At 44.7% G+C, this 23,818-nt stretch overlaps 1 protein-coding gene across 6 annotated transcripts in view; it reads right to left on the bottom strand.

The window, feature by feature from the left end:
- The window catches only part of creb5b (cAMP responsive element binding protein 5b), a 666,872-nt gene that overhangs the window by 15,044 nt on the left and 628,010 nt on the right, over window positions 1–23,818 (bottom strand). For all 6 annotated transcript variants that reach the window (XM_070880829.1, XM_070880832.1, XM_070880831.1 and 3 more), the window contains 2 exons: window positions 3,710–4,033; window positions 447–674 (listed from right to left, as the gene is read on the bottom strand). In XM_070880829.1, the coding sequence (XP_070736930.1) occupies window positions 447–674; window positions 3,710–4,033 (552 nt within the window). The remainder of the gene's footprint in view (window positions 1–446; window positions 675–3,709; window positions 4,034–23,818) is intronic.

The raw sequence follows: 23,818 nt of genomic DNA, 5'->3' as shown, positions 1-23,818 counted from the left end.
CTCTGGCTGAGGATTCTAGAACCAGGAGAAACTTCCTCACTCACAAGGTGGTGAATGTCGGGAATTCTCTACCACAGAGGGCGGTGGAGGCTCAGTCTTTGAGTATATTCAAGGTGGAGAGCGATAGATTTTTGGATATTAAGGGAATCAAGGGATATGGGGATAGTGCAGGAAAGTGGAGTTGAGGTAGATCAGCCATGATCTCATTGAATGGCAGAGCAGGCTCGAGGGGACATTGGGCCTACTCCTGCTCCTAATTTTTATGTTCTTATGTTCTTAAATTATGTGCAATCTTGGTGATAAAATGCCTTCGGGAACAATAAGGATTAATCCTATATTTACCATAGGTAGGATTAGAAAATGGCATGAAATATTACAAGGCAAATGGTATAAAAATCATTTTTCAGGAAGGCCCAGTTACAATGATTTGTAGGAAAGCATCATGCCTGAAGTTGCATATTTGTTTGCGTGAGTTCCTCTGCTTTCTTTTCCAATGACAGCACCCAAACTTTTCTCTTCTGCCTACAGCGGGTTGCAGCTGCACGATTTCTTTCGAGAAACTTCCTCCGTCTTTCATCAGGGTCTTCATCCACAACCCTTCTCCTGCGGCCCCCACTGGTGGGAGTTGGGTGCCCTGACTGGGGAGACTGCATCTGTTGTGCTCCAGGCGAGACCTACAAAAAATAATATAAATTATTTTTAGCTTTATATTAAAAAAATAGGATTAGCACAAAGTAAATGAGTAAATATTTTCAGTCAAATAAATTCCAACAAACTAGACCTATCAGCTGTCCTACATGCGGTAGGAATCCCATGAATGAGATTGCAATCTCACACCTGAGAATTTCAATCCCATGCTAATGGTGACCTCCTTTTTCCACAGTATACAACAGCACAGAAAAGGCCCCATTTGTAATAGAGGCCACTCTGCACTTTATGTGGGAAATTACGTTTGCATAGATCCCCCAGCTGGGGTGCTCATGTGCAGGAATCCTTTTAAGAAGGAGCAAGGACATTCTGTACCTCTTCCACACCACTCCCCTGCCCCCTGTGCCCTCCCACCCCCCACAACCCAAATCCAGGAAACAATGTCATCCAAACACTCCAAACTCAATCATCAGGATTTTCCACTTTGAAATCTGCAACTATTTAAATATTGGTGGCAGATCTACTGCCCCCACACCCTTCCCTGCTCTCCCAACCCTACCTCCTACCCTCCCCGGAGAGTGGCAGAAATCCAGTGGGGAGGTGGAAGAAAATGACTTCAGATGCTATCCAGTAGCTAGCAAGAAATGTTTTTCTTTGGAAATACTGTTGAAGGCAGTCCTTTAAATTTTAAATATTCTCCCCATTGCTAAAGCAGCCCTATATGTAATTTGCATCTAGTTTGAATATGTCTGCTCATATTAGGGTGGATATATTCTACATCTACTGGAAAAACCCACACTTAGTGGAGATCCGGTGGATGTGCTCCCAGACTCATTTCCGACCCTGTCTACTGGAGTTATGCCAGGGAGTTAGTGTAACTCCAAAAAAAATCCTGCCCAATGTCTGTTTGTTTAAGGAGTGTAGAAGGAGGGCCGTGATTGCAGATGTAGAATGCCGACTCTTTTCCATCTATTGAGCATGAGTAGTGAAAAGCGAGAAATATATGAGTCATTTATTTCCTTCAAATCTAACTTCAATCACGATACTTGTCAACTCTTTCCATATTAAGAGTAGCACGCTTGTTAGCTGTAAATTCATTCAATGGAGTGTGTGAGTTTTTTCAGGTGAGGAAGGCTGACATCGGGAGTCAAGCTGAGTCAGAAGAAATGGTTGATATGCAGACTTACAAAATCTTAAGTGATTTATTTTTATTCTCTTTTGCTGATTCCACACTTAGACAAAATATATTTTTGTCAGTTTTGCTGGTTATGTATCAACTTGGATGCTTGAGAAGTGTGAAAACAGCATTATTTCAACTGAGTCATGACTGGTCATTACGTATTTTGTCAAATTAATGGGAGGAAAATGGGTGTAACTTGCCACTTTGATTGGTGGATGATAAAATATTGAAATAATCATGTAAGAAAACTTATTTTTAAAACAGGAAAATGTACCTATTATTAGATAGTTAACCTCCTCAGTGTATTGGGTATATGCAAGGGTAGATTGACTGCCAGCACAGAGCCTTGCTAAATGGGAATGCAGATCAGAGAATTAGGTGTTAATTTACCTCTGATTTGCACTCCTGTCTATCATTTCTCTCTGCTGAGAGCTTTGCTTCACTAAATTTGCCTTTTAATCCTAAACTGCATTGCCAGAAACAGCTCCGACAGAGGATTTACTGTGCATGCTTAGTGTAGCGGCATCAAAAATGTGCTTGTGAATATTTTCTCCGGTAGTTTCATAAAGGATAGAAATTGGTATGTGTTGTGCCTGTCTTACGGTTGTTAAACAGTTGCAAAGTATATCAATTTAGCAGTGGGACTATGCTAAAAGATTTAAATTATGAGGACAAGTTGCACAGACTAGGTTTTTATTCCCTTGAGTACAGAAGATTAAGGGATGATCTCATTGAGGTGTTTAAACTGATTAAAGCATTTGATAGAGTGGAAAGAGAAAAACTATTTCCTCTGGTGGGTGAGTCCAGAACAAGGGGGCATAACCTTAAAATTAGAGCTAGGCTGTTCAGGGGTGATGTCAGAAAGCCCTTTTTTCTCACAAAACACAGAGGAGATCTGGATCTGTCTCCCCCAAAAAGCTGTTGAGGCTGGGGGTCAATTGAAAATTTCAAAACTCAAAAATGATAGATTTTTGTTAGGCGAGGCTATTAGGGTAACTGAACCAAGGTGAGTAGATGGAGTTAAGATATAGATCATCCATGATCTAATTGGATGGATGAACAGGCTCGAGGGGTTCAATGGCCTACTCATGTTCCTATGATCTGGGCGACTGCCTAGAATAGGCATTATGGCCTTGAATATGTTCATTAAGGGCTTAACACCTGTTGAAGGACCCCTGTGTTATGTTTGTTACTGATGAGCGGTACAGGTGTCGGGCTTGGCTCAGTATTCTTTAATGGCCCCGGCGGCTGCCAACTACAGTTAAGATTCTTAATTGTTTTCTGTGGAGCCACGAGGAGCATGAGTGCTCCTTGCAACTCCACAGTCCTGACGATTTCCCCCGCTGCCCCCCGCCCCCTTCCTCCCGCCCACTCCGGTTGCTTGCGTTCTCCCGGAATGTACCTGAGGGCTACTTCTGGCAAGGCTGATGGCTCAACATGAATTTTTCTTGCAGGGCGAGTTGCCTGGGGAGGTGCTGATGAGGTCTGAGGATAAATTCCTGCTACTCTGAGCCTCTTGGTTCAAGCACGTGCTAACTCCACAGCACCAAGTCTGGTCCCAGATGTAATTCTACCCCATAGATATCTTTAGAAAGCATGCATTTATAATTTTGCTAGAAACACCAACTAGAGGAAATCAACTACAATGATGCTGCTACACAAAATAACCAGATAAATTGTATCCTGCAGTTCTATTAAGACGCATCTCAATGCATAAAGTATATTACAAAAATGTTCTCTAATTAGTGAAGAAGATCCCTATCACTGTGTTATTGACATCAAGTGATAGAAAACAGAAGGTTTTCCGCATCATTTTCCATTGCACCAGTGCTACAACCATGAACCTGTAATACATTCTATAAGCATCCTTAGATGAGTTACCTGATTTTGTGCTCCTGTGGGCAGAGATTGCAGCGGGGGGGTATGGTGCTGTGGCGGGTGTGTGTGTAGGTGTGGATGAGAATGGGGGTGACTTTGCTGGTGATGGTGTGGATGATGCTGATGCTGATGCTGATGTGGATGATGCTGATGCTGATGTGAGAAGGGGTGGTGAGAGGGGGGCTGGTGCGGATGTGAGTGCATGTGATGGTGTGGTTGTGGTGCCTGCTCCTGCCTGGATGTCATCATCTCCATTACTTGACCCATCATGTTCATATTTCCATTTGACAAAGCCGTAGGGTGCTGACTCAATGCTGCTTTAAGCCTCTGCAAAGAAAACAAAGCAAAGAATGCTAATTAAAACCTCATTGCTTTTCAAGTTTACCATATTGAAGATGTTATGCACATTCTCTCCCCAGTACCCAAAAAACCCAGATGTCAAAGTAAATGGTAGAAGTCATGCTGGTATTAAAATGCATGTAATCATACTTCATTACAAGATTCATGCTTTGCATTTCATTGACTGGCACCTGTGCTTTTTTTTTTAAAGTCCCTGTTTCAAAGATTTTCTTGCTTTTAAAAATTCCGAGGCAAACCATTTTCGTTTTAATGTCATTACAGCAATAATCATTATGATATACTCATAATAAAGGATGAAACTGAGTACTATGTACAATGAGCAAGTGTAACCTTAGCTCCTTTAATAAGACTCCAGTGTGCAGGCACCTCGTGGGTGGCCTGCTATATACCGTGCTCCCAAGGGATGCTGGGATCCTTTGGGACTCCAACAGGTAGGCCCTCTGATGGTAGTGTGATACAGGTTGCAAGGGGTTAAATACATAACACATTACATTCAACAAAACAAAATGCAACCTTTCATATGTATTCATCTTGTCTTCTTGGGCATTAAGATTTAAAAAAGGAACTCTCCAAATGTGTCAATAATGGTTTGTAGTCTTGCATCTTTTTGCATTTTTGGGATATAATGGCATGGATACTGCTCTTGGAGGGAAATAACTTTTTCATGCTGGCAATAAACCTATCATCCCGCTGCTTGGTGCACTTTGGTCAGCAGTATATTAAAGTATTCAAATAACTGCCCAGCAGAGGTCTGGCAGTGATTAGGCCACAACAGAACAATGCTGCTACTGAAGAGATGGCGGGAATACTGCCTGAACAGTAAGCGAGGTCAAGTTGAAACAAAGGCAATTTCTTTGTTGCAACCCCTCTCCCCCAGGAATTACACTTAAATACACAGCTGGAATTATGCCTCTTGAGGATAGAGCTCCAGCTGTGGGAAACAAATGACAGGGCTTATATCTATGGCAATTAAAGCTGGAAATTCAGTTTTGTACACTTACTACCTATGGGAATATCAAGACCAATGTGTGTAGTTGCATAAATAAAACTAATTTAAGTCAACTAGCACTACCACTTTGATAATAGATATACATATGCATGCTGAAATTAATTGCTGCTTCTAATAGTTTATTAGAAGAAAACAGTCATATTTCCTATTCTTACAAAAGATAACAGAAACTGAGCAGTGATATACTGCAAAAATGAATCAGTAACATGACTCTACACAATTCACAAACCATGAGACAGAGATACCAATACTGAAAATGTCAAAATACAAATTATTCCAATAAAATTGGGATCCTGGATAATGAGAATATCTGTGCCCGAAGACAGAAACCCTAGGACCACGAGGAATTTTCCTTGGGTCTCATTGTAAAAGTAGCGGTGAGCTGCTGGTGCCAATCAGGCAACCCTGATTCATTCTTCCCAATTTCATCCATCTTGGATAGCGAGCTAGTCCGCAGGTAAGTGCAGGGGGAAGGATGGCAAACAGACCAACAGGGACAAGCAGCCGCTTGTTGGCCCAGAAATCCCGGTCGGCTGCTTCCCACGGGCGATCAGGTAAAAAGCTTTTAAAAGGTGCGCACCTACGCGAGTTTCCGGTCCTGAGGCCTCCACTGACTGTGTGTCGCAGCGCGTGCATGTCAGGACATCCGCAGGGCTGGAGCTGCAGTCACATGGCTCTGGGCAGCCAATCAGGTAAAGTATGTTCTCATTCATAATAATGGGAACTCCGTAAGTTGGAGTTCCCATTATTATGAATGAGAAACCCCCTCAAATACACAAAACACTAATTAAAAAAATAGAAAAAATATACCACATATTTTTATTAATTTAAATTAAAGTTATTTATGTATTATAAAAAATATATATTTTTCCGATTTTTAAAAAAGTTTTTTTAATTATGGTTTAAAATACAATCATAGTGGGGAGGGTTTTTAACAATAAAATGTGGTTTTATAATTTTATTTTAAAATATTTTTGTGTATTTTAAAACTCTTATGCCTGTAAAAGTAGGTTATGCACCTGCTTTAATCAGGCGCAAGAGTTTTCAGGACATTTGCTGGGCAATATTTAGGTAAATACCGCAATCTTGCCCATGCAAATGTCCTGGCTGCCGAGATATGGAAGATCTGTCAAGCTCCAGCTTGACAGATCAGAAAAGCCAGTTTTCAGCCCATGCACATTGTGTGCTGAAAACCGGCTGTTGCGATGCCTTCCCAGGTCCGTACACACTCAGTACGGATCCGGGAGGCTGGAATTTCTATCCCAATAATGTGGAGGAGGCACTGATTAGGGGGCTGTTATTTCAGTGTAGTGCAAGCTGACTAGTTTTCACAATTTTAGCTAATGGGTCCCAAATGGGTGTTTGAGCCTCATTTCAATATTAAAATCAGGTGGCTGCCAGGGCTACCTAAAAAAAGTCCCTGATAAATTTAGCACTGAAAAATTAATCATTGTTGCACCCGTTTTAGACCCGAAATCTGGGCAAAATGCATTCGAATTGCTACCCCAAAGTTTCCGTCTTAAATAAAGATTGGGGGCCAGAAATTCATGTACTCACTGCCACTCCACGATAAAATGGAGGCCACCGCTCTTTCACTAGCTGGTGGCAAAATACATGATGCCAGAAGCGGAGACTTCCGATCTTTCGTTGAATGCATCTACGACCGAAATATTGGAACTGTAAGACTTTTTCGAGCCGATCGAAATCGACGTTAAGCAGTGCAGTGCAGAGCATGCTTCCTACACATCGCATGTGGATCCGTGAAGGATGATAAATAGTCATAAGCTTGTAAAATAATCTAGAGGCATTAGCAAAGTAAACTTAAAGTGGCATAAGTTATTGTAGAGCCTCGATTGAGAAAGTATTTCTACAATTACATGGCGATGATATTTTACTATTAGACTTGTTCTAGTCCTCTGGGTATTTGAACTGTATACATGTATGTGACAAACTCAAAGTCCTAAACTGTAGCGAGCTATCATGACGACCACAGTGCCAACTCCTGCGTACATTCCTCTCCCACCTCCATTGCAGGTGACTGGCGATTTGAAAACCAACTGGAAAAAATTCAGACAGCCATGGGGCAGCTATGAAATTATCACGAATATTGTGGAAAAACCAAATAGAGTTAGAGTTGCAACGTATATCACTGCCATTGGCAGCGATGCCCTAGATATCCACAATAATCTTCCCTACAAATCAGAGGAAGACAAGAAGGAAATTGAGATTATTTTGAAGCTCTGGGAAGGGCACCGTAAAGGTAAAACCAAGATCATCTATGAACGGTACTAGTTTAACAACTGTGCACAAGGGGACGAGCGGTTTGACAGATATCTCATGAAAGTGAGAGAGCTAGCATCATCATGTGATTTTGGCAATTTGAGGGATGTTTTTATCAGAGACTGCATAGTCTGTGGAATATCTGATAACACTCTGCATTAGAGGCTGTTGCAAGAATCAAGCCTAACACTCGATAAATATGTAATGATTTGTAAAGCTACAGAGGCCACAGTTGCGCAAATGAAATCCATGAAGCTCACTAAACCAGACTCTGAAGATGTCAAAGCTGACAGACAGAAACCCCAACCCACAAAGAAAGAATTCACAGACAAAGAGTTCACGAACAATTGCAGATATTGTGGCAAAAGACATGAGCTGTCAAAAACGAAATGCCCAGTATATGGAAAAACCTGCACAAGTTGCGGCAAACTAAATCACTTTTCTCAAAAGTGTAGGCAGAAAGGACCGAGATAGAAGTCCACACATAATCCTACATATGAGGGCAAGCCAAAAGTTCATGCACTATATCTGTCATGTATGCAGACCATGTATACTAACTGTATAGTCACATAAGGTGTGCCACTAGAGGACACTGCGGTGGGAGACCTGAGGGTCACCTGCGTAGGTGTGCAGGGCCCAGTATAAAAGGCTGCTCACCATGCTTGTGCCTCACTCTGGAGTTACAATAAATGGGACTAAGGTCACAACAGCTCAAGTACAATATACTAAACCTCGTGGAGTCATTCATAAGAGTATTAAAGACATAACAATATGAAGAAAGTTATGATTCTGATTTTGAAGTCATGACTGTAAAGATGCTTGGTAAAGTTGATCACACAATCAAGGACAAAGCTGACAGGAAGTATCCTAACAAGATTATGGCTACCTTCTCCATTAAAGGTCAAATGGTAAAAATGCAAATAGATTGTAGGGCCACATGCTACCTCTTAGATACTTACCAAAAGGCTTAAAGATAAAAGAACCTAAGACAATACTGTCACTCTATGACAACCATGCAACCATTCCAGGGGTAGGGACTTGTAATGTGCCACTGGAAAATACAAAGAACAAGTAAAAGTACATTGTGCCCTTTGTGATCATTGAGGGCCAAAGTGCAGCACTGATTGGCTCACGCATTGCTCAACAGCTACAACTGATAAAAGTCCAACATCAGAATATCGCAGTGGGAAATGAACCTCGTGAATCGCAAACTACGAACAAGGCAAACATCTCGCTAGCGTTAAAACCTGATGTCAACCGAAGGTCAAGGAGATGCTTCGAGCAAGAGTCTTGGGTTCGTCCTTCTGCAACAGGGACAACCAATTGCATACATGAGCCGGGCGTTCACTCCAGCAGAAACGCGATACTCTCCAATTGAAAAGGAGTTGCTCGTTCAAGTCTTCTGAATGGAACAAAACCATCAATATGTATATGATCGCAAGATCACACTATGGACAGACCATAAGCCTTTGGTTGCTATACGATGCAAGCTGTTATCTGCAGCACCCAAGTGACTACAACGCCTGCTCATTAAGCTCAACCAATATGACGTCGAAATAAAGTATCAACCAAAAAAAGAAAAGTATCTAGCAGACACCCTCTTGCGCACATACCTTGAAAACGTGGAGAGATTACCGACAGGATTTGCAGTGGAATGCATCCCACATGGTAGACTTTCTCCCACTCTTCAAACAAGGACTGACTATCATACAACGAGCAACTGCAAGTGACTGCACACTACAACTGGTTACACAACAAATCACAACGGGATGGCCAGAAACGACACATGAATGCCCGCCTGAAATGCATGCATAGTTCAAAGTTCACGACAAACTCACAACACAGGGTGGCCTAGTCTTCAAAGGCGATCGCTGTGTCATACCAAAATCCCTGAGATCCGACATTCGTTGGCGATTTCATGCTGCTCACACTGGCGTCAAGAGCACTCTTCGACATCCCACGAATCCGTTTACTGGCCAGGACAGAACAGTGGTATAAAAGACTATGGAGCTGAATTTGGTCACCGCCCATTTCTTAGCGGCCCCCAGGCAGCACCTACCTTTTTGCCGCCCGCTGCCACCGGCTCCTGTTGGGAGCCACTTTTGGCGCCGTCCTGTGGGCGGTAACGGCAGCGGCAGGCAGCGGCATTCGCTGGGTGGGAAAGGGAGTGAGCAGCCGGCATCCTCAGTATGTGACAGTTGGAGGCCTCTCCACTTGGGGATCTTCGGAGGGCCTCCAATGCACATGCGCGAGACTTTGCGATTTATTTTTTGTAGTAGTTTTTGCCTTTCCGACATGTCGTCCTTTCGGGGCCTTTTGAGGCTGATTGCTGTACAACGCATGCGCATAAAGGCACACCACTCTATTCCACCCGTGATGTGAGAGGGGAGGGGATTGAGAGGAGAGAGTTGGAAGTTGGAGAGGACAGAGTTGAAAGTTACAGAGGGGGCAGTCGGAGAAATTGAGACACACAACTTGTTGCGCAGCCATTCGTTTCATCATTGACCATGAGTGACCAGAAATCAGCAATGAAGACTGTCAAAACCAGGCCCAGAGCTCCATGCTTCAATGAGCAGGAATTGGAGGACCTCGTGACTGAGGTGGAGTGCAGGTACAAAGACCTCACCCAGGATGGTCGCGGCAAGCCTCCCCTACCCCAATAGCGACGCATTTGGAGAGAGATCGGTGAAATCGTGTCCGCAATGGGCAATGTTGAGCGGGATGGGGACCAATGCCAGAAATGTTGGAACAATTTGCTAGCGGCAGCAAGAGTGAGTACAAATTTATTCGCCCCCTCCTGTCCAATGCCAAAAAGGTTATGCGCCAGATGTGTGTGCGTGTGGGAGTGTGTGTGTGAGGCATCAGCAAAGGGGCTAAAGGCTGCAACGTTTCTTTGTGCAGAAGAAAAAAGCATCCAAGGCAACAAGCCTGAGAGCGACGGGAGGGGGAGCAGCAGAGGTGGACGAATTGAGCAGGCTGGAGGAGTGTGCGTGGCATTGGTGGGTGCCCGTCGCCGTGCAATCACAAATGTTGATGCAGATCTGATGCCACAGCATGGCACGGTTATACTAATCTCCGGTGTGAACGACGTTCATGGTGTGAAAGGACATGCAATGTTAATGCACTCGCGGTTTACCGCACACTTTGTTGGTCATTATTGCTGTGCCCATGTAGAGATAGAACTCCTTGGTGGCAGAATGTGAGATGGCATGACTGACATCTCAGCTTGACCATCACCACCCACCTCTCCTCCACCCCCTCCCACCCACAGACTGAAAAGTCATCCTCTACTTGCAGATGATGACTCGGACAGCACGGATCAAGGCACATCATCGACCTCTGGCCATCAGGGAAGTCGTCAGACCCCAACGTTTCCCATGCCGATGTCGCCCCAGCCCAAGACAGACGATCCCCGCTCCACCAACTCCCCCCACCGCCCCTAGATCACCTATTTCCACTGTTCTCACCTCCGTCACCCTGAGCCACGAAGGAGAGAGAGAAGGGAGAAGGGCCCGTCTTTGAGTCCCTTGAGCTCCAGGAACAGGAACAAGATGACAGCAGCCTCCTGCCATGTGAGCCAGGTGTCAGCAGAACCTCAGCGTCGGCCTCCGAGTTCCTGGGGTTTGGAATGGACTCCACACTGGCAAGCTCAACCAAGTGCAGAGGCCGTGGAGCGAAGGCAAGCAAGGTGCCAGAACCCACCAGGAGTGAGCATCTACCTGAGGATTCACCACGGCTCTCTGCAATTCTGGAGATGGTCCAGTTATCACGGACGAGCGTGCAGATAGGTCACGATATGCTCAAGACCATGACTGGGATAGCTGCCAGCATGGCCACCTTCACCCAGCAGCATGATGACAAGATGGATCGGCTCATCACTGTATTGGAGTGCACAACCGAGACCGTTGAGGCGATGAGGCAAGAGATGGCTTCTGGACAAGCAGTTCAAGCCCCTGACCCCACACCTTCAAGGCAGACAATTCCGGGGTAGCAGGCAATCCCGGCATCTTCGGCCATGCCCCCTGCCTTCTCACCAAGACGCACACGTCTGCAGACATCCCGCTGCCCTCCTGCACAGCCTCGTCAACTAGAGGCAGAGAGGGGCAGGGGAGCAGGATGCCATGGTGTAGGCGGGGTGAGGAAGAGGAACTTGGGCATCGCTTCAAGGGGAGGGAAGAGAGGTGGTGGTGCCGGGTAGAGGGGTGAGTGTTGGCGGTGTAAATGTTTGTAAATGTTATAATGTTATGTAACCTTTGTTATTGTGCACTTGTAAATACACTCACATTGTTCACCCTCACTTGGTGAGTGTTTGATTTTAACGTCATGTGTGGTGCCTTGTGAGAAACATACATTTGTCCCTCAGGTCATCTGCTTTATCAGGAATATCTTCCCATCCACATATAACTGCACTGTATAATGGATGCAGTCATCAGGCCATCGCAACACGCTTTATGTGCTGTGAGGGCTATTCGATGTGTCTGATTAATTACAGAATAGACTTATGGCCATCACCACAACAAGGCACGCTGGGTACAGGTCTTTTGTGATGAATCAGAACAGATTTTATGAAGTAGTTTCCTTGCAGTACAAAGAAAGGCACATTATGTGAAACCTCAATGGTAGGCCACTGAGTCACCGTGGTGCTTGTCTCTTGCTGTGTTCTATTGACCGTAGTCCTTCCTTAGTTTGCTCTGTAATCGCGCTGCCCCTAAAGTCGAATAGCTGTAACTTTATACACTTTTCCTCCCATACAAATGTTGTCAGAGTCTGTAGCTGTCTCAGGCTTACAATAGATCATTCTAACCCTAATCCTCTCACTCTCTATGTGATATGTAGTGCTTCCCTGAGAACTTCTTGAAAGACTGTGTCACGGAATTAATTAATCAGCTTGGATGGACAAAGTGTGACTTTTCACTTATTCATAATTATTTTGCCTTCACCATTGGGCTTCTCAATGAAGGTCTTTCAGCAAGGTCAAAGAAAAAAGTTTCCATCAGCCTAGACACTTTTCAATCGCTTTTATCACATCCAAATTAAACATGACCATCAGCAATAAAGTAAAGCAACATCCATCTAACTTTTTTCCAGCAGTCCCACACATGATGGTCCAGTGTCTGCACCATAGCCGCGATGTGCAACGCTGCAGCACTCGGAGCCTTCTCTCTGCCACCCGACTCATGGCCAGGTCAGACCTGCTTTTTGCGAGCGGTTCTTCTGGCAGGTGGCAGGTCGATCAGAGGCCAGCATCCCTCACCAAAATGGCCGATTTGCAGCGTCCGGCTTGGGTGGGCGGCATGACGTCACGCCGACGGATCTTTCGGCGACCAATCTCGCGCCAGGCGGAACCTGGATGGCAGATGGCAGAAAACATATATTTCCAACAGATCCTCGGTGGCTGTGGATGTAACCTGCGCCAAATTCAGCCCAAATTCAGTTTCAAAGTGTGAAACATGCTACACTTGGATAAAGAATTGTTAAGACAAAGTTTTGTTGTGTGTTAAACTTGTAGTTGTGTAATACATAAGAAGTTAACTACCCGTTTATATTGAAGCTAAGTTTAATTCATTTTTGTTTCTTATGAAAGGAAATGTGTAACGAGATAATGCATAGCGCCCTCGAGCTAAGAGTATTGATATAATGTATAGTGCCCTCTAGCTAGGAGGTATAGGGAGCTGTATTGAGAGAGGGTCTGTGAAGGAGCGCCATCTTAAAGCTCCACATGGCTGTCTGAGATCTCCCAAATAAATAGAGTTAAGTTGAACGAAGAGTGTTCAAGAGACTATAAAATACAGTGGCGATTCCCGCGGTGGCCACCATATACCTCTTTCCATTTGTGCTGACAGTAACTGGCAGCGTGGTGATGTCAATCTGCGTGCAATGCCGACTTAATGGCACCAACGCGCACTTCAACACTAGCCTGGGTCCTAAGCATGGCAGGTTAACCTGGCGTGCATGCAGGTTGACAGAAGTGATGTCTGCAGCTCTTAAAGGAACACACACATTATTCAGGTAAGTTTGAAGTTAAGGGTTTGGATTGTTTTTTTAAATTTTATTGAAATGGTGGCTTGGTGGAATAGATGTGAAACGTTTTTAAAATGGGTAGGGAATGCTGCTGGATGCTTGCAAATGCTTCAATGGTAAATGAAGGCCTTTGAGCAGACAGAACATACTGCGAATACTCAGCAGGTCACGCAACATCTGTGGAGAGCAAAACAGAGTTCGCATCTCAGGTCAACATGCTGCCTGATCAACTGAGTATTTCCAGCATTTTATGCTGTCATTTCACGTTTACAGCTTCCGCTTACAGTGGGAAGAGGAAGACGCAGAAAAGGAAGATGCAGAGGAAGAGGAAGCCAAAGAGGAGGAATCAAATGGAAGGAGGCATTCCAGACAGCCCTTTTGTGGCAGGGATATCCGGGATGGAATCATCCGCCTGTGGTCGCACTGGTTGGGCAGGCTGCCTATTCTTGTTGACCCACTGGCTGGGCAGGCTGCATTTCTTGGATGTGTGAAATGAGGGAGGCACAAGGGTGGAGTTGTGGTGAGGGAAGGGGGGCAAAGCAAGCGGTGCATGGCAGAAGGAGGATAACATACGAGGATACCCGCATCTTGTGATCTTTCAGATTCACCCCTGGCCAAGGGCTCAATCATGGTCCTGCCAAGAATGGCCTACGCCATCTCCTTCAAGGAGATGCAGTGGGGCTAGGAATGGGAGGTGTGCCTCGTCATTGGTGCAGATTGTTGGTAGGTGAGTGATTGGGAGGTGTGCATTGAGCAGTGTGTGAGGCTAGTGGTGCAGTTGGTAGGAGACAGCTTTTGAAGATGCATTCACTGACCTTGACCAGTGGTCTGAGGTCATGAAGCTTCTTGGGCACTGGAGCCAGGTGGTGGGGGCGATGCTGCTGGCAGTGACTGCTTTAGTGATGTACTCCCACATCGTTCTTTCTGGAGGGCCTCCTGGCCTCTGTGGGTAGAGGGCCTGTCTTGCAGTTTGACCCCCTGCACAAAGCTTGAATGCTGCGTGTGAGACCCTCAGTGCCGTTTCCCTGGCTTGCTGAGTCATTTGTGTTGGTGCTGAGGCAGTTTTTCCATTTGTTGAGATTAAGAAGGTAATTCAGCTTTAACAGTTGAATATTCACATTTGGAACTTCCTTTAAATGTTGAATATTTCTTAACAGGCAGAAAGAGCTGAAAAATGTATTGATTCACTGCATTTATTTTGTATTGCTTCAGTATCCATGGCCCCTTTAATTCCCAACCTCTTCATTGCCCACAATTCCTTGCGAGCTCCACAGCTTCGCTCACAGAGACTGTGGGAAGCTGCAATGCTGGACCTGGACAGAAACTTTGTCTCAGATCCCTCCAGCAATGCCACCAGGACGGTGAGCACTGCGTGACTTATCTCCATGCCGCCAGACCAATTTCACTCGGTTACCGTTGCGGCCATTTCCAGCGGCCAATAACTGCAGTTACTTGAAAGAAAGGGTTGGGCCTATTAGGGACCATGAGGGTAATCTGTGTGTGGAGGCAGAAGATGTGGGTATGGTTCTTAATGAATATTTTGCATCTTCTTTCACAAAGGAGAGGGGCGATGCAGACACTGCTATCGGGGAGGAGGAGTGTGAAATATTTGATGAAATAAACAAAGTGAGAGAGGAGGTATTAAGGGGTTTAGCAGCTTTGAAAGTGGATAAGTCTCCAGGCCTGGATGAAATTTATCCCAGGCTGTTAAGCAAAGCAAAAGAGGAAATAGCAAAGACTTTAGCCATAATTTTCCAATCCTCTGGCTTCAGGTGTGGTGCCATAGGACTGGGGGACTGCTAATGTGGTACCTTTGTTTAAGAAGGGAGAAAGGGATAGACCGAGTAATTACAGGCCAGTCAGCCTAACCTCAATGGTGGGCAAATTATTGGAAAAAATTCTTAAGGACAGGATAAATCTTCATTTAGAAAGACATGGATTAATCAAGCACGGATTTGTTAAGAAAAGGTCGTGTCTGACTAATTTGATTGAATTTTTTGAGAAGGTAACCAGGAGGGTCGATGAGGGTAGTGCGTTTGATGTAGTGTATATGGATTTCAGCAAGGCTTTTGATAAGGTCCCACATGGCAAACTGGTCTCGAAAGTAAAAGCCCATAGGATCCAGGGCAAAGTGACAAATGGGATCCAAAATTGGCTCAAAGGCAGGAAGCAGAGGGTAATGGTTGATGGGTGTTTTTGTGACTGGAAGGCTGTTTCTGCAGGGCTCAGTACTAGGTCCCTTGCTTTTTGTAGTATACATCAATGATCTAGACTTGAATATAGGGGGTATGATTACGAAGTTTGCAGATGATACTAAACTCGGCTATGTGGTTGATAATGAAGAAGAAAGCTATAGATTGCAGGAAGATATCAATCAACTGGTCAGGTGGGCAGAACGGTGGCAAATGGAATTTAATCCAGAGAAGTATGAGGTAATGCATTTGGGGAGGGCTAACAAGGAAAGGGAATACACCTTAAATGGTAGGACACTGAGAAATGTAGAGGAACAAAAGGACCTTGGCGTACATGTCCACAGATCCCTGAAGGTAGCAGGCCAGGTATATAAGGTGGTTAAGAAGGCATACGGAATGCTTGCCTTTATTAGCCAAGGCATAGAATACAAGAGCGGGGGGGTTATGCATGAACTGTATAAAACACTAGTTAGGCCACAGCTAGAGTACTGCGTGCAGTTCTGGTCACCCCATTACAGGAAGGATGTGATTGCACTGGAGAGGGTACAGAGGAGATTTAGGAGGATGTTGCCTGGCATGGAGAATCTTAGCTGTGAGGACAGATTGGATAGGCTGGGTTTGTTTTCCTTGGAACAGAGGAAGCTGAGGGGAGACTTCATTGAGGTGTATAAAATTATGAGAGGCCTAGATATAGTGGATAGAAAGAGCCAATTTCCCTTAGCAGAGGGGTCAACAACCTGGGGACAAAAAATTTAAAGTAATTGGTAGAAGATTTAGATAGGATTTGAGGGGAAATTTCTTCACCCAGAAGGTTGTTGGGGTCTGGAACTCACTGCCTGAAAGTACATTTAAAAAGTACTTGGATGTGCACCCGAAGTGCTGTAACCTGCAGGGCTACGGACCTAGAGCTGGAAAGTGGGATTAGGCTGGATAGCCTCTTGTTGGCCGGCACAGACACGATGGGCCGAAATGCTGTAAATTTCCATGTTTCTATGATGATTCTACACCGGAAACTTTGCTGGCGAACACATATTTTTCCCCTGCATCTCTGCAAAGGGTGACCTATGCAATGTGTATGTTGACCACCACTGAAATCACTCATCCAGTGCATTGCCCATTGGGACGAGTATTTTATTGAAGATATAAACCAGCATAATTATTGTATAATTATATATTGTCGCAAACAACTAGGAGCAAGATATGATAAATGCAGCATTCATATACATTAGGAAAAGAATTCAGGACCCACATTCATCAATGTTAGGAAAACTGCAAACTTTGTTGCACAACAGGGTTTTGTGCTGCTATTTTAAAATTGTTGCCACTAAAACACTACACTTAGGTTTTTTGAAATAAAAACAGAAAATGCTGGAAATACTCAGCAGGTCAGGCAACATTTGTGGAGAGAGAAACAGAGATAACGTTTCAGGTTGATGACCCTTCGTAAGAACTGGAAAAAGTTAGAGATCTAACAGGTTTTTAAGCAATTGTAGGGGTTGGGAAATGGGGGAGGGAAGGAAAGAACAAGAGGGAAGGTCTGTGATAGGGTGAAAGACAGAAGAGATAATGGGCTCAAGTTTCAGCCTGAGTTGCTCCTGCCTTTTTGGAGCAACTAGTTTAGAAAGGAGCATCTTAGAAATTGCAATTCTTGGCATTTAGTTTGCTCCAGTTCTAATCAGTTTGACTAGTTTCATTTTAGAACAGATTTTTTTTCAAAAGGGGGCGTGTCCAGCCACTTATGCCTGTTTTGAAAGTTTAGGCAGCGAAAACTTACTCCAAACTAACTTAGAATGGAGTAAGTGTAGATTTTTGTACGCTCAGAAAAACCTTGCCTACACTTATAAATCAGGCGTAGGGAACGAAAGATGGGGGCGGGGGGCGGAGGGAAGTATACAAACATTAAACACTTCAATTTTACAAATAAAGAGCCACCATCAAAAATAAATGATAAATAAATCAATAAATCAATAAATCAACCAATAAATCAATCAAAAAATGTTTTAAAATAAAATATTTAAAAAAAAAATCAATCAATAAATAAAAAATTATTTCTACTCACCTATTGTAGCACCAGGAGCCCTCCAACAGCGTGTTGGGATGGGGCGTACTCCCACCCCACAGTGTCTCTCTCTCTGTCTCTGTCTGTCTCTCTCTCTGTCTCTGTCAGTGTCTCTGTGTTTCTGACAGCGAGGGGTGGGGGGGGGGAAAGAGGGGGAGAGGGAGGGGAGGGAGAGGAGGAGAGAGGAGGGGAGAGGAGAGGGGGAGGGAGGGAGACAGAGGAGGGAGGGAGAGAGAGGAGGGAGGGAGGGAGAGGAGGGAGGGAGAGAGAGGAGGGAGGGAGAGAGAGGAGGGAGGGAGAGAAAGGAGGGAGAGGAGGGAGGGAGGGAGAGAGAGGAGGGAGGGAGGGAAAGAGAGGAGGGAGGGAGAGAGAGGAGGGAGGGAAGGAGAGAGAGGAGGGAGGGAGGGAGTGAGAGGAGGGAGGGAGGGAGGAGAGGGAGGGAGGAGAGGGGGGAAGAAGAAGGGGGGAGGGAAGGGGGGAGAAGAGGGAGGAGGGGGAAGGCTGAATGGGAGGGGAGGGGGGGCCACCACCGCCAACGACACTTCGGGCAGGGCCCACCACCAGCTAGATGCCGGTGGGCCCTGTCGTCGACGGGGGGAAGAAGAGGGGGGGAAGAGAAGAGGGTAGAAAAGAGGGAGGAGGGGGGAAGGCTGAATGGGAGGGAGGGGGGGAGGGGCTTAACGGGCGGGGCCGTTACCTTAAACAATTATTTTGCTTCGGTCTTCACAGTGGAAGACACAAAAACCATGCCAAAAATTGCTGGTCACAGGAATGTGGGAAGGGAGGACCTCGAGACAGTCACTATCACTAGGGGGGTAGTGCTGGACAGGCTAATGGGACTCAAGATAGACAAGTCCCCTGGTCCTGATGAAATGCATCCCAGGGTATTAAAAGAGATGGCGGAAGTTATAGCAGCTGCATTCGTTATAATCTACTAAAATTCTCTGGACTCTGGGGAGGTACCAGCGGATTGGAAAGCAGCTAACGTAACGCCTCTGTTTAAAAAAGGGGGCAGACAAAAGGCAGGTAACTATAGGCCGGTTAGTTTAACATCTGTTGTGGGGAAAATGCTTGAAGCTATCATTAAGGAAGAAATAGCGGGACATCTAGATAGGAATAGTGCAATTAAGCAGACGCAACATGGATTCATGAAGGGGAAATCATGTTTAACTAATTTACTGGAATTCTTTGAGGATATAACGAGCATGGTGGATAGAGGTGTACCAATGGATGTGGTGTATTTAGATTTCAAAAAGGCATTCTATAAGGTGCCACACAAAAGGTTACTGCAGAAGATAAAGGTACGCGGAGTCAGAGGAAATGTATTAGCATGGATCGAGAATTAGCTGGCTAACAGAAAGCAGAGAGTCGGGATAAATGGGTCCTTTTCGGGTTGAAAATCGGTGGTTAGTGGTGTGCCACAGGGATCGGTGCTGGGACCACAACTGTTTATAATATACATAGATGATCTGGAAGAGGGGACAGAGTGTAGTGTAACAAAATTTGCAGATGACACAAAGATTAGTGGGAAAGCGGGTTGTGTAGAGGACACAGAGAGGCTGCAAAGAGATTCAGATAGGTTAAGCGAATGGGCTAAGGTTTGGCAGATAGAATGCAATGTCGGAAAGTGTGAGGTCATCCACCTTGGGGAAAAAAACAGTAAAAGGGAATATTATTTGAATGGGGAGAAATTACAACATGCTGCGGTGCAGAGGGACCTGGGGGTTCTTGTGCATGAATCCCAAAACGTTAGTTTGCAGGTGCAGCAGGTAATCAGGAAGGCGAATGGAATGTTGGCCTTCATTGCGAGAAGGATGGAGTACAAAAGCAGGGAGGTCCTGCTGCAACTGTATAGGGTATTGGTGAGGCCACACCTGGAGTACTGCATGCAGTTTTGGTCACCATACTTAAGGAAGGATATACTAGCTTTGGAGGGGGTACAGAGATGATTCACTAGGCTGATTCCAGAGAGGAGGGGGTTACCTTATGATGATAGATTGAGTCTTTACTTGTTGGGAGTTCAGAAGGATGAGGGGTGATCTTATAGAAACATTTAAGATAATGAAAAGGATAGACAAGATAGAGGCAGAGAGGTTGTTTCCACTGGTCGGGGAGACTAGAACTAGGGGGCACAGCCTCAAAATACGGGGGAGCCAATTTAAAACCGAGTTGAGAAGGAATTTCTTCTCCCAGAGGGTTGTGAATCTGTGGAATTCTCTGCCCAAGGAAGCAGTTGAGGCTAGCTCATTGAATGTATTCAAATCACAGATAGATAGATTTCTAACCAATAAGGGAATTAAGGGTTACGGGGAGCGGGTGGATAAGTGGAGCTGAGTCCAAGGCCAGATCAGCCATGATCTTATTGAATGGCGGAGCAGGCTTGAGGGGCTAGATGGCCTACTCCTGTTCCTAATTCTTATGTTCTTATGGGCTGCCACCGCCGACGACACTTCAGGCAGGGCCCGCCCCCAGCGAGATGTCGGTGGGCCCCGCCGACGATGGGGGGAAGGGGGAGGGGAAGAGAAAGGGGGGGGGAAGAGAAGATGCGGGGGGAGAAAAGGGGGAGGGAGGGGGGTGAAGGCTGAACTGGAGGGGAGGGGGGGAGAGAGGGAGGCAGCTGAACGGGAGGGAGGTCCAGTCCGATCTTCGCCCTGTGAGCCCATTCAGCCAAGGCTAGGGTCGGGCCCCTCCCACACAGCCTTGGGGCCTGGAGCTACTGCACATGTGCGCACACTCTAGCGCGCATGTGCAGAGGTCCCAGCACTGTTTTCAGCGCCGGGACCTGGCTCCACCCCCGACCCCCTGTGCCACGCCGAGCACGAAGACGTCCTGAGGAGACCGGAGAATCACAATGTAAGTTTTCGTCGCCCTTTTTCTTCCAGGAAGTCGACGAACCTTATCGAGATGCGCCGTTTTTCCAGAGGGCCCTATGAGACAAAAAGGATGATGGTGCAACGCAGAAGGAGATAGTAATGGGGCTAGTTAAGAAACAAAATATGAATCTAGATAAGGTGTGAACAGAAATGGCAGAATTATCAACAACTGCCATGGAAAAGAGAGACATTTTTGAGTCTATATAGCGTGTAAATGGAAATGGCAGAATATCTTGAGTCTCGATAGGGTGTAAAGTTTCTCTCTTTCCCATGGCAGCCGTTGATGCTTCTGCCCTTTCCATTTATACCCTATCTAGAATCAAAATTATTTTGTTTCTTAACTTGCCTCATTGCTATCTCCTTTTGCCTTGCACCATCATCCCTTTCCAACATCCGCAGTATTTTGGTTTTGACTTTGGTGTGTTGGATTGCTTCAGGTGCTCGGAGTAAGATATTTTCTCACTCCATGTGCAGCAAACACATCAATTGTGGGGGAGGGTAATGCAAAGCCAAAGGAGATCAACAAAAAATGTGAGAAATAGAGAACCGAGATAAAGACCAAATAAAAAACAGAAAAATAAGTAAAAATCACTGGGGGTAATTTTTACCTTTAGCGCTAGTTTAAAATGGCGATATTGGAGCAGTTATACACCGCACCCGATTTCTCTTTCAATTGAAGTCAATGAAAAGGACTGTATAACTGGTGGGCAAATTGAAAAAACTAAAAAAGAGAAAAGCAAAGAGGAAAAGAAACACCAAAGTTGTACATATAAACCTAAAAAATACTGAGAATAAATTAACTAGAAAATAATAATGAAAGATATCTCAGTTAACAAAATAATGTTGAGTATGCAAAATAAATATCTATCCAAGAAACACAAATGTAAGATAAACAAGCATTCACCAAAATGCTTATTAAAGATGAATATCAATTAAAATGGAAACAATAAAAAAGGTATAAAATGCCCAAATGAGCCAAGGCGGGAAAAATATTGGGAGGAATGTAGGAATTTGCTAAAGCAGGATAAAACAGATATTAGAAGCCGCAAAGAAAATCCTGAAATGATTCAGCTACAGATAATAAAGATAATAGGCTCAATTTTCCCCAAAGCATTTTTTTGGCGTACTTGAAGAGTTACACACGATTTTTGGAGGCCTAAGTACGCCCCCAAAAAAAATTCTAGGTTTCCTCGTTGGATTTTTTCATTTCGGCATGGTGTAATCCGACCTTTAGTTTTCGGGGTGGAGCCTTGATCTGTGTCAAAAAGATCAGGCTTCCATGGTACCAAGGACACAATGCAAGCTGAGGCTGCAAAGTGAAGCATACAGCCAGCTCCCAACACATTAAAAGAATTGAAAAATACATAGCAGCAACTTACCTCCAACGCCACCCGAAGGGCTTGCCGGTCCGGTCTCATTCTCAGTCTCCATTCTCCCAGTCCGGTCTCATTCTCGGTCCCCGGATTTTCATCTCTCTCTCTCTTTCTCTCTCTTTCTGTTTGTGTTTGTGTTTGTGTGTGTGTGTGTTTGTGTGTGTACCGGGGACCGAGAATGGGACCGGACAGCCTTCGGGCGGGGTTGGAGGTAAGTTGCTGCTATGTGTTTTTCATTTCTTTTTGTGTATCTGTGCATCTGCTGCGCCAATTTCCTTACCTGCGCCGATTTCCTTAACTCTAGGGAAGGTTTTTCTGCAGAGGCCACATACGCTGGCCTAAACACAACTGGAGTAACTCTCAGCTGGCCAAACTTCCCGAAATGGCCAGAATTGGTGTAGATGGCTGGTTACGCCCCCTTTGGCTGAAAAAAAACTGTTCTAAAAAAATCATAACTAACTGAGTTATGCTGGTGCAAATTGATTGGGGAAACTGTGGTTTTTCAACTTAGGCCAAAAAGAGCAGCGTGCTCAAAAAAAACAGCACAATCACTGGGGAAAATTGAGCCCAAAAAGAGCAATTAGAGAGAAAATACAAACTCTCAAATATAAAAGTAGCAGGGAAGTTTAAGAAGATAAAACAGTTGAAATATTAAATTAATTTTTCTGTTAGAAGTATTCACTAGAGATGATAACACTGCTATAACTTGCTATCCAAGAACTGGAGTATACTCTGCAACCTAGAGGGTTTTGAAATCAGCATGACAGAAAGACTGAATAAAGTGAGCACTTAAGACTAGCTCAATCATTGGGTTAGGGGTGTTGAAGGAGGCAATAAAGGAAAATTGTGTGGCATTGACTATCATATGGAAGAATCATTAAGTACAGATGTGATTGCATAGGACTGGAAGAAGGCAAATGTGACATTTGTATTTCAAAAGGATGATAAAACTGACCCAGGAAATTACAAGCCCATTATCTTAACATAAATAAAAGGTAAAATAATGGAATGTGCTCTAAGGGGTAGGAGTACTTGTATACTAACATAGAAAACCCCAAGTAAAATATTCCCAATCAGCTTTGCAGTACCTACTCAGAGGACCCCAGCCAAATGACCATGGCCACCACAACAGCATAACTAGTGGTAAGATCTTGCACTTCATTTTTCAGGTTGCTACCATTCCGTTTCTGCAGGGCAGGAGGCCTGAAAATTCAGCCCAATCTTTTTTTTAAATTCTGAACTCAGAATATACTGTATTCCTGCTGCTGTTTTAGTATTGAACATTACGTGAGATTTACCATTGCAAACCCTATCACAGAGCCACCTACAGAAGTAAGAGGTACTGCAGCTAAATGTTGACACTTATTTCCAGAGACAGAATCTGGCACAGGACTTTGCAATGTATTTTGAAACTAAATGTTGCAACCCAGTCAGTGATTTTAATAAACAATTAATATTTAGAATGTATTCAGAGGCCTTGCATAAAGCTGCTTTTCAGTCAAGTAAAGTAATTTCAAAAGATTAACAGCATTTTGCAAGCTTTTCATTCATCAGGCCCCAGTGTAAAAGTCAACCAGATGCCCTGGATCACAGTTCTAGCATGAAGCTAAGCGACCTGAAGCAGTATCTTCCAAGGCATCATTGATCAGACCCTGGTGACTCATTAATTTCTGCTGAAATGCTTGATCCTTCATGCTGAGACTGAACAACATGTTCTTGGCCAGCTTCATTGCTCATTAAAGCTGCAGTTCAGCTCAGTCTGCTCGATCCACATAGTTAACAGAAATGCAATGTTCATTATGGTGATCAAGAAACAATCCACACAGTCAAGCCCAGATGATCACATATCTGACCAAGCAGAATTCTGGCCCTCATGCACGAATCCCAAAGTATCCAATCACATCCCACTTGCTCCCAATACAAAGATTGTTTTTTTTTAAATTAC

This window comes from Pristiophorus japonicus, chromosome 5 (genome assembly GCF_044704955.1).
Source record: "Pristiophorus japonicus isolate sPriJap1 chromosome 5, sPriJap1.hap1, whole genome shotgun sequence".
In the NCBI taxonomy this organism is placed as follows: domain Eukaryota; kingdom Metazoa; phylum Chordata; class Chondrichthyes; family Pristiophoridae; genus Pristiophorus; species Pristiophorus japonicus.
Note: the sequence above shows the minus strand (reverse complement) of the source record. Positions and strands in the feature narration are given on the sequence as shown.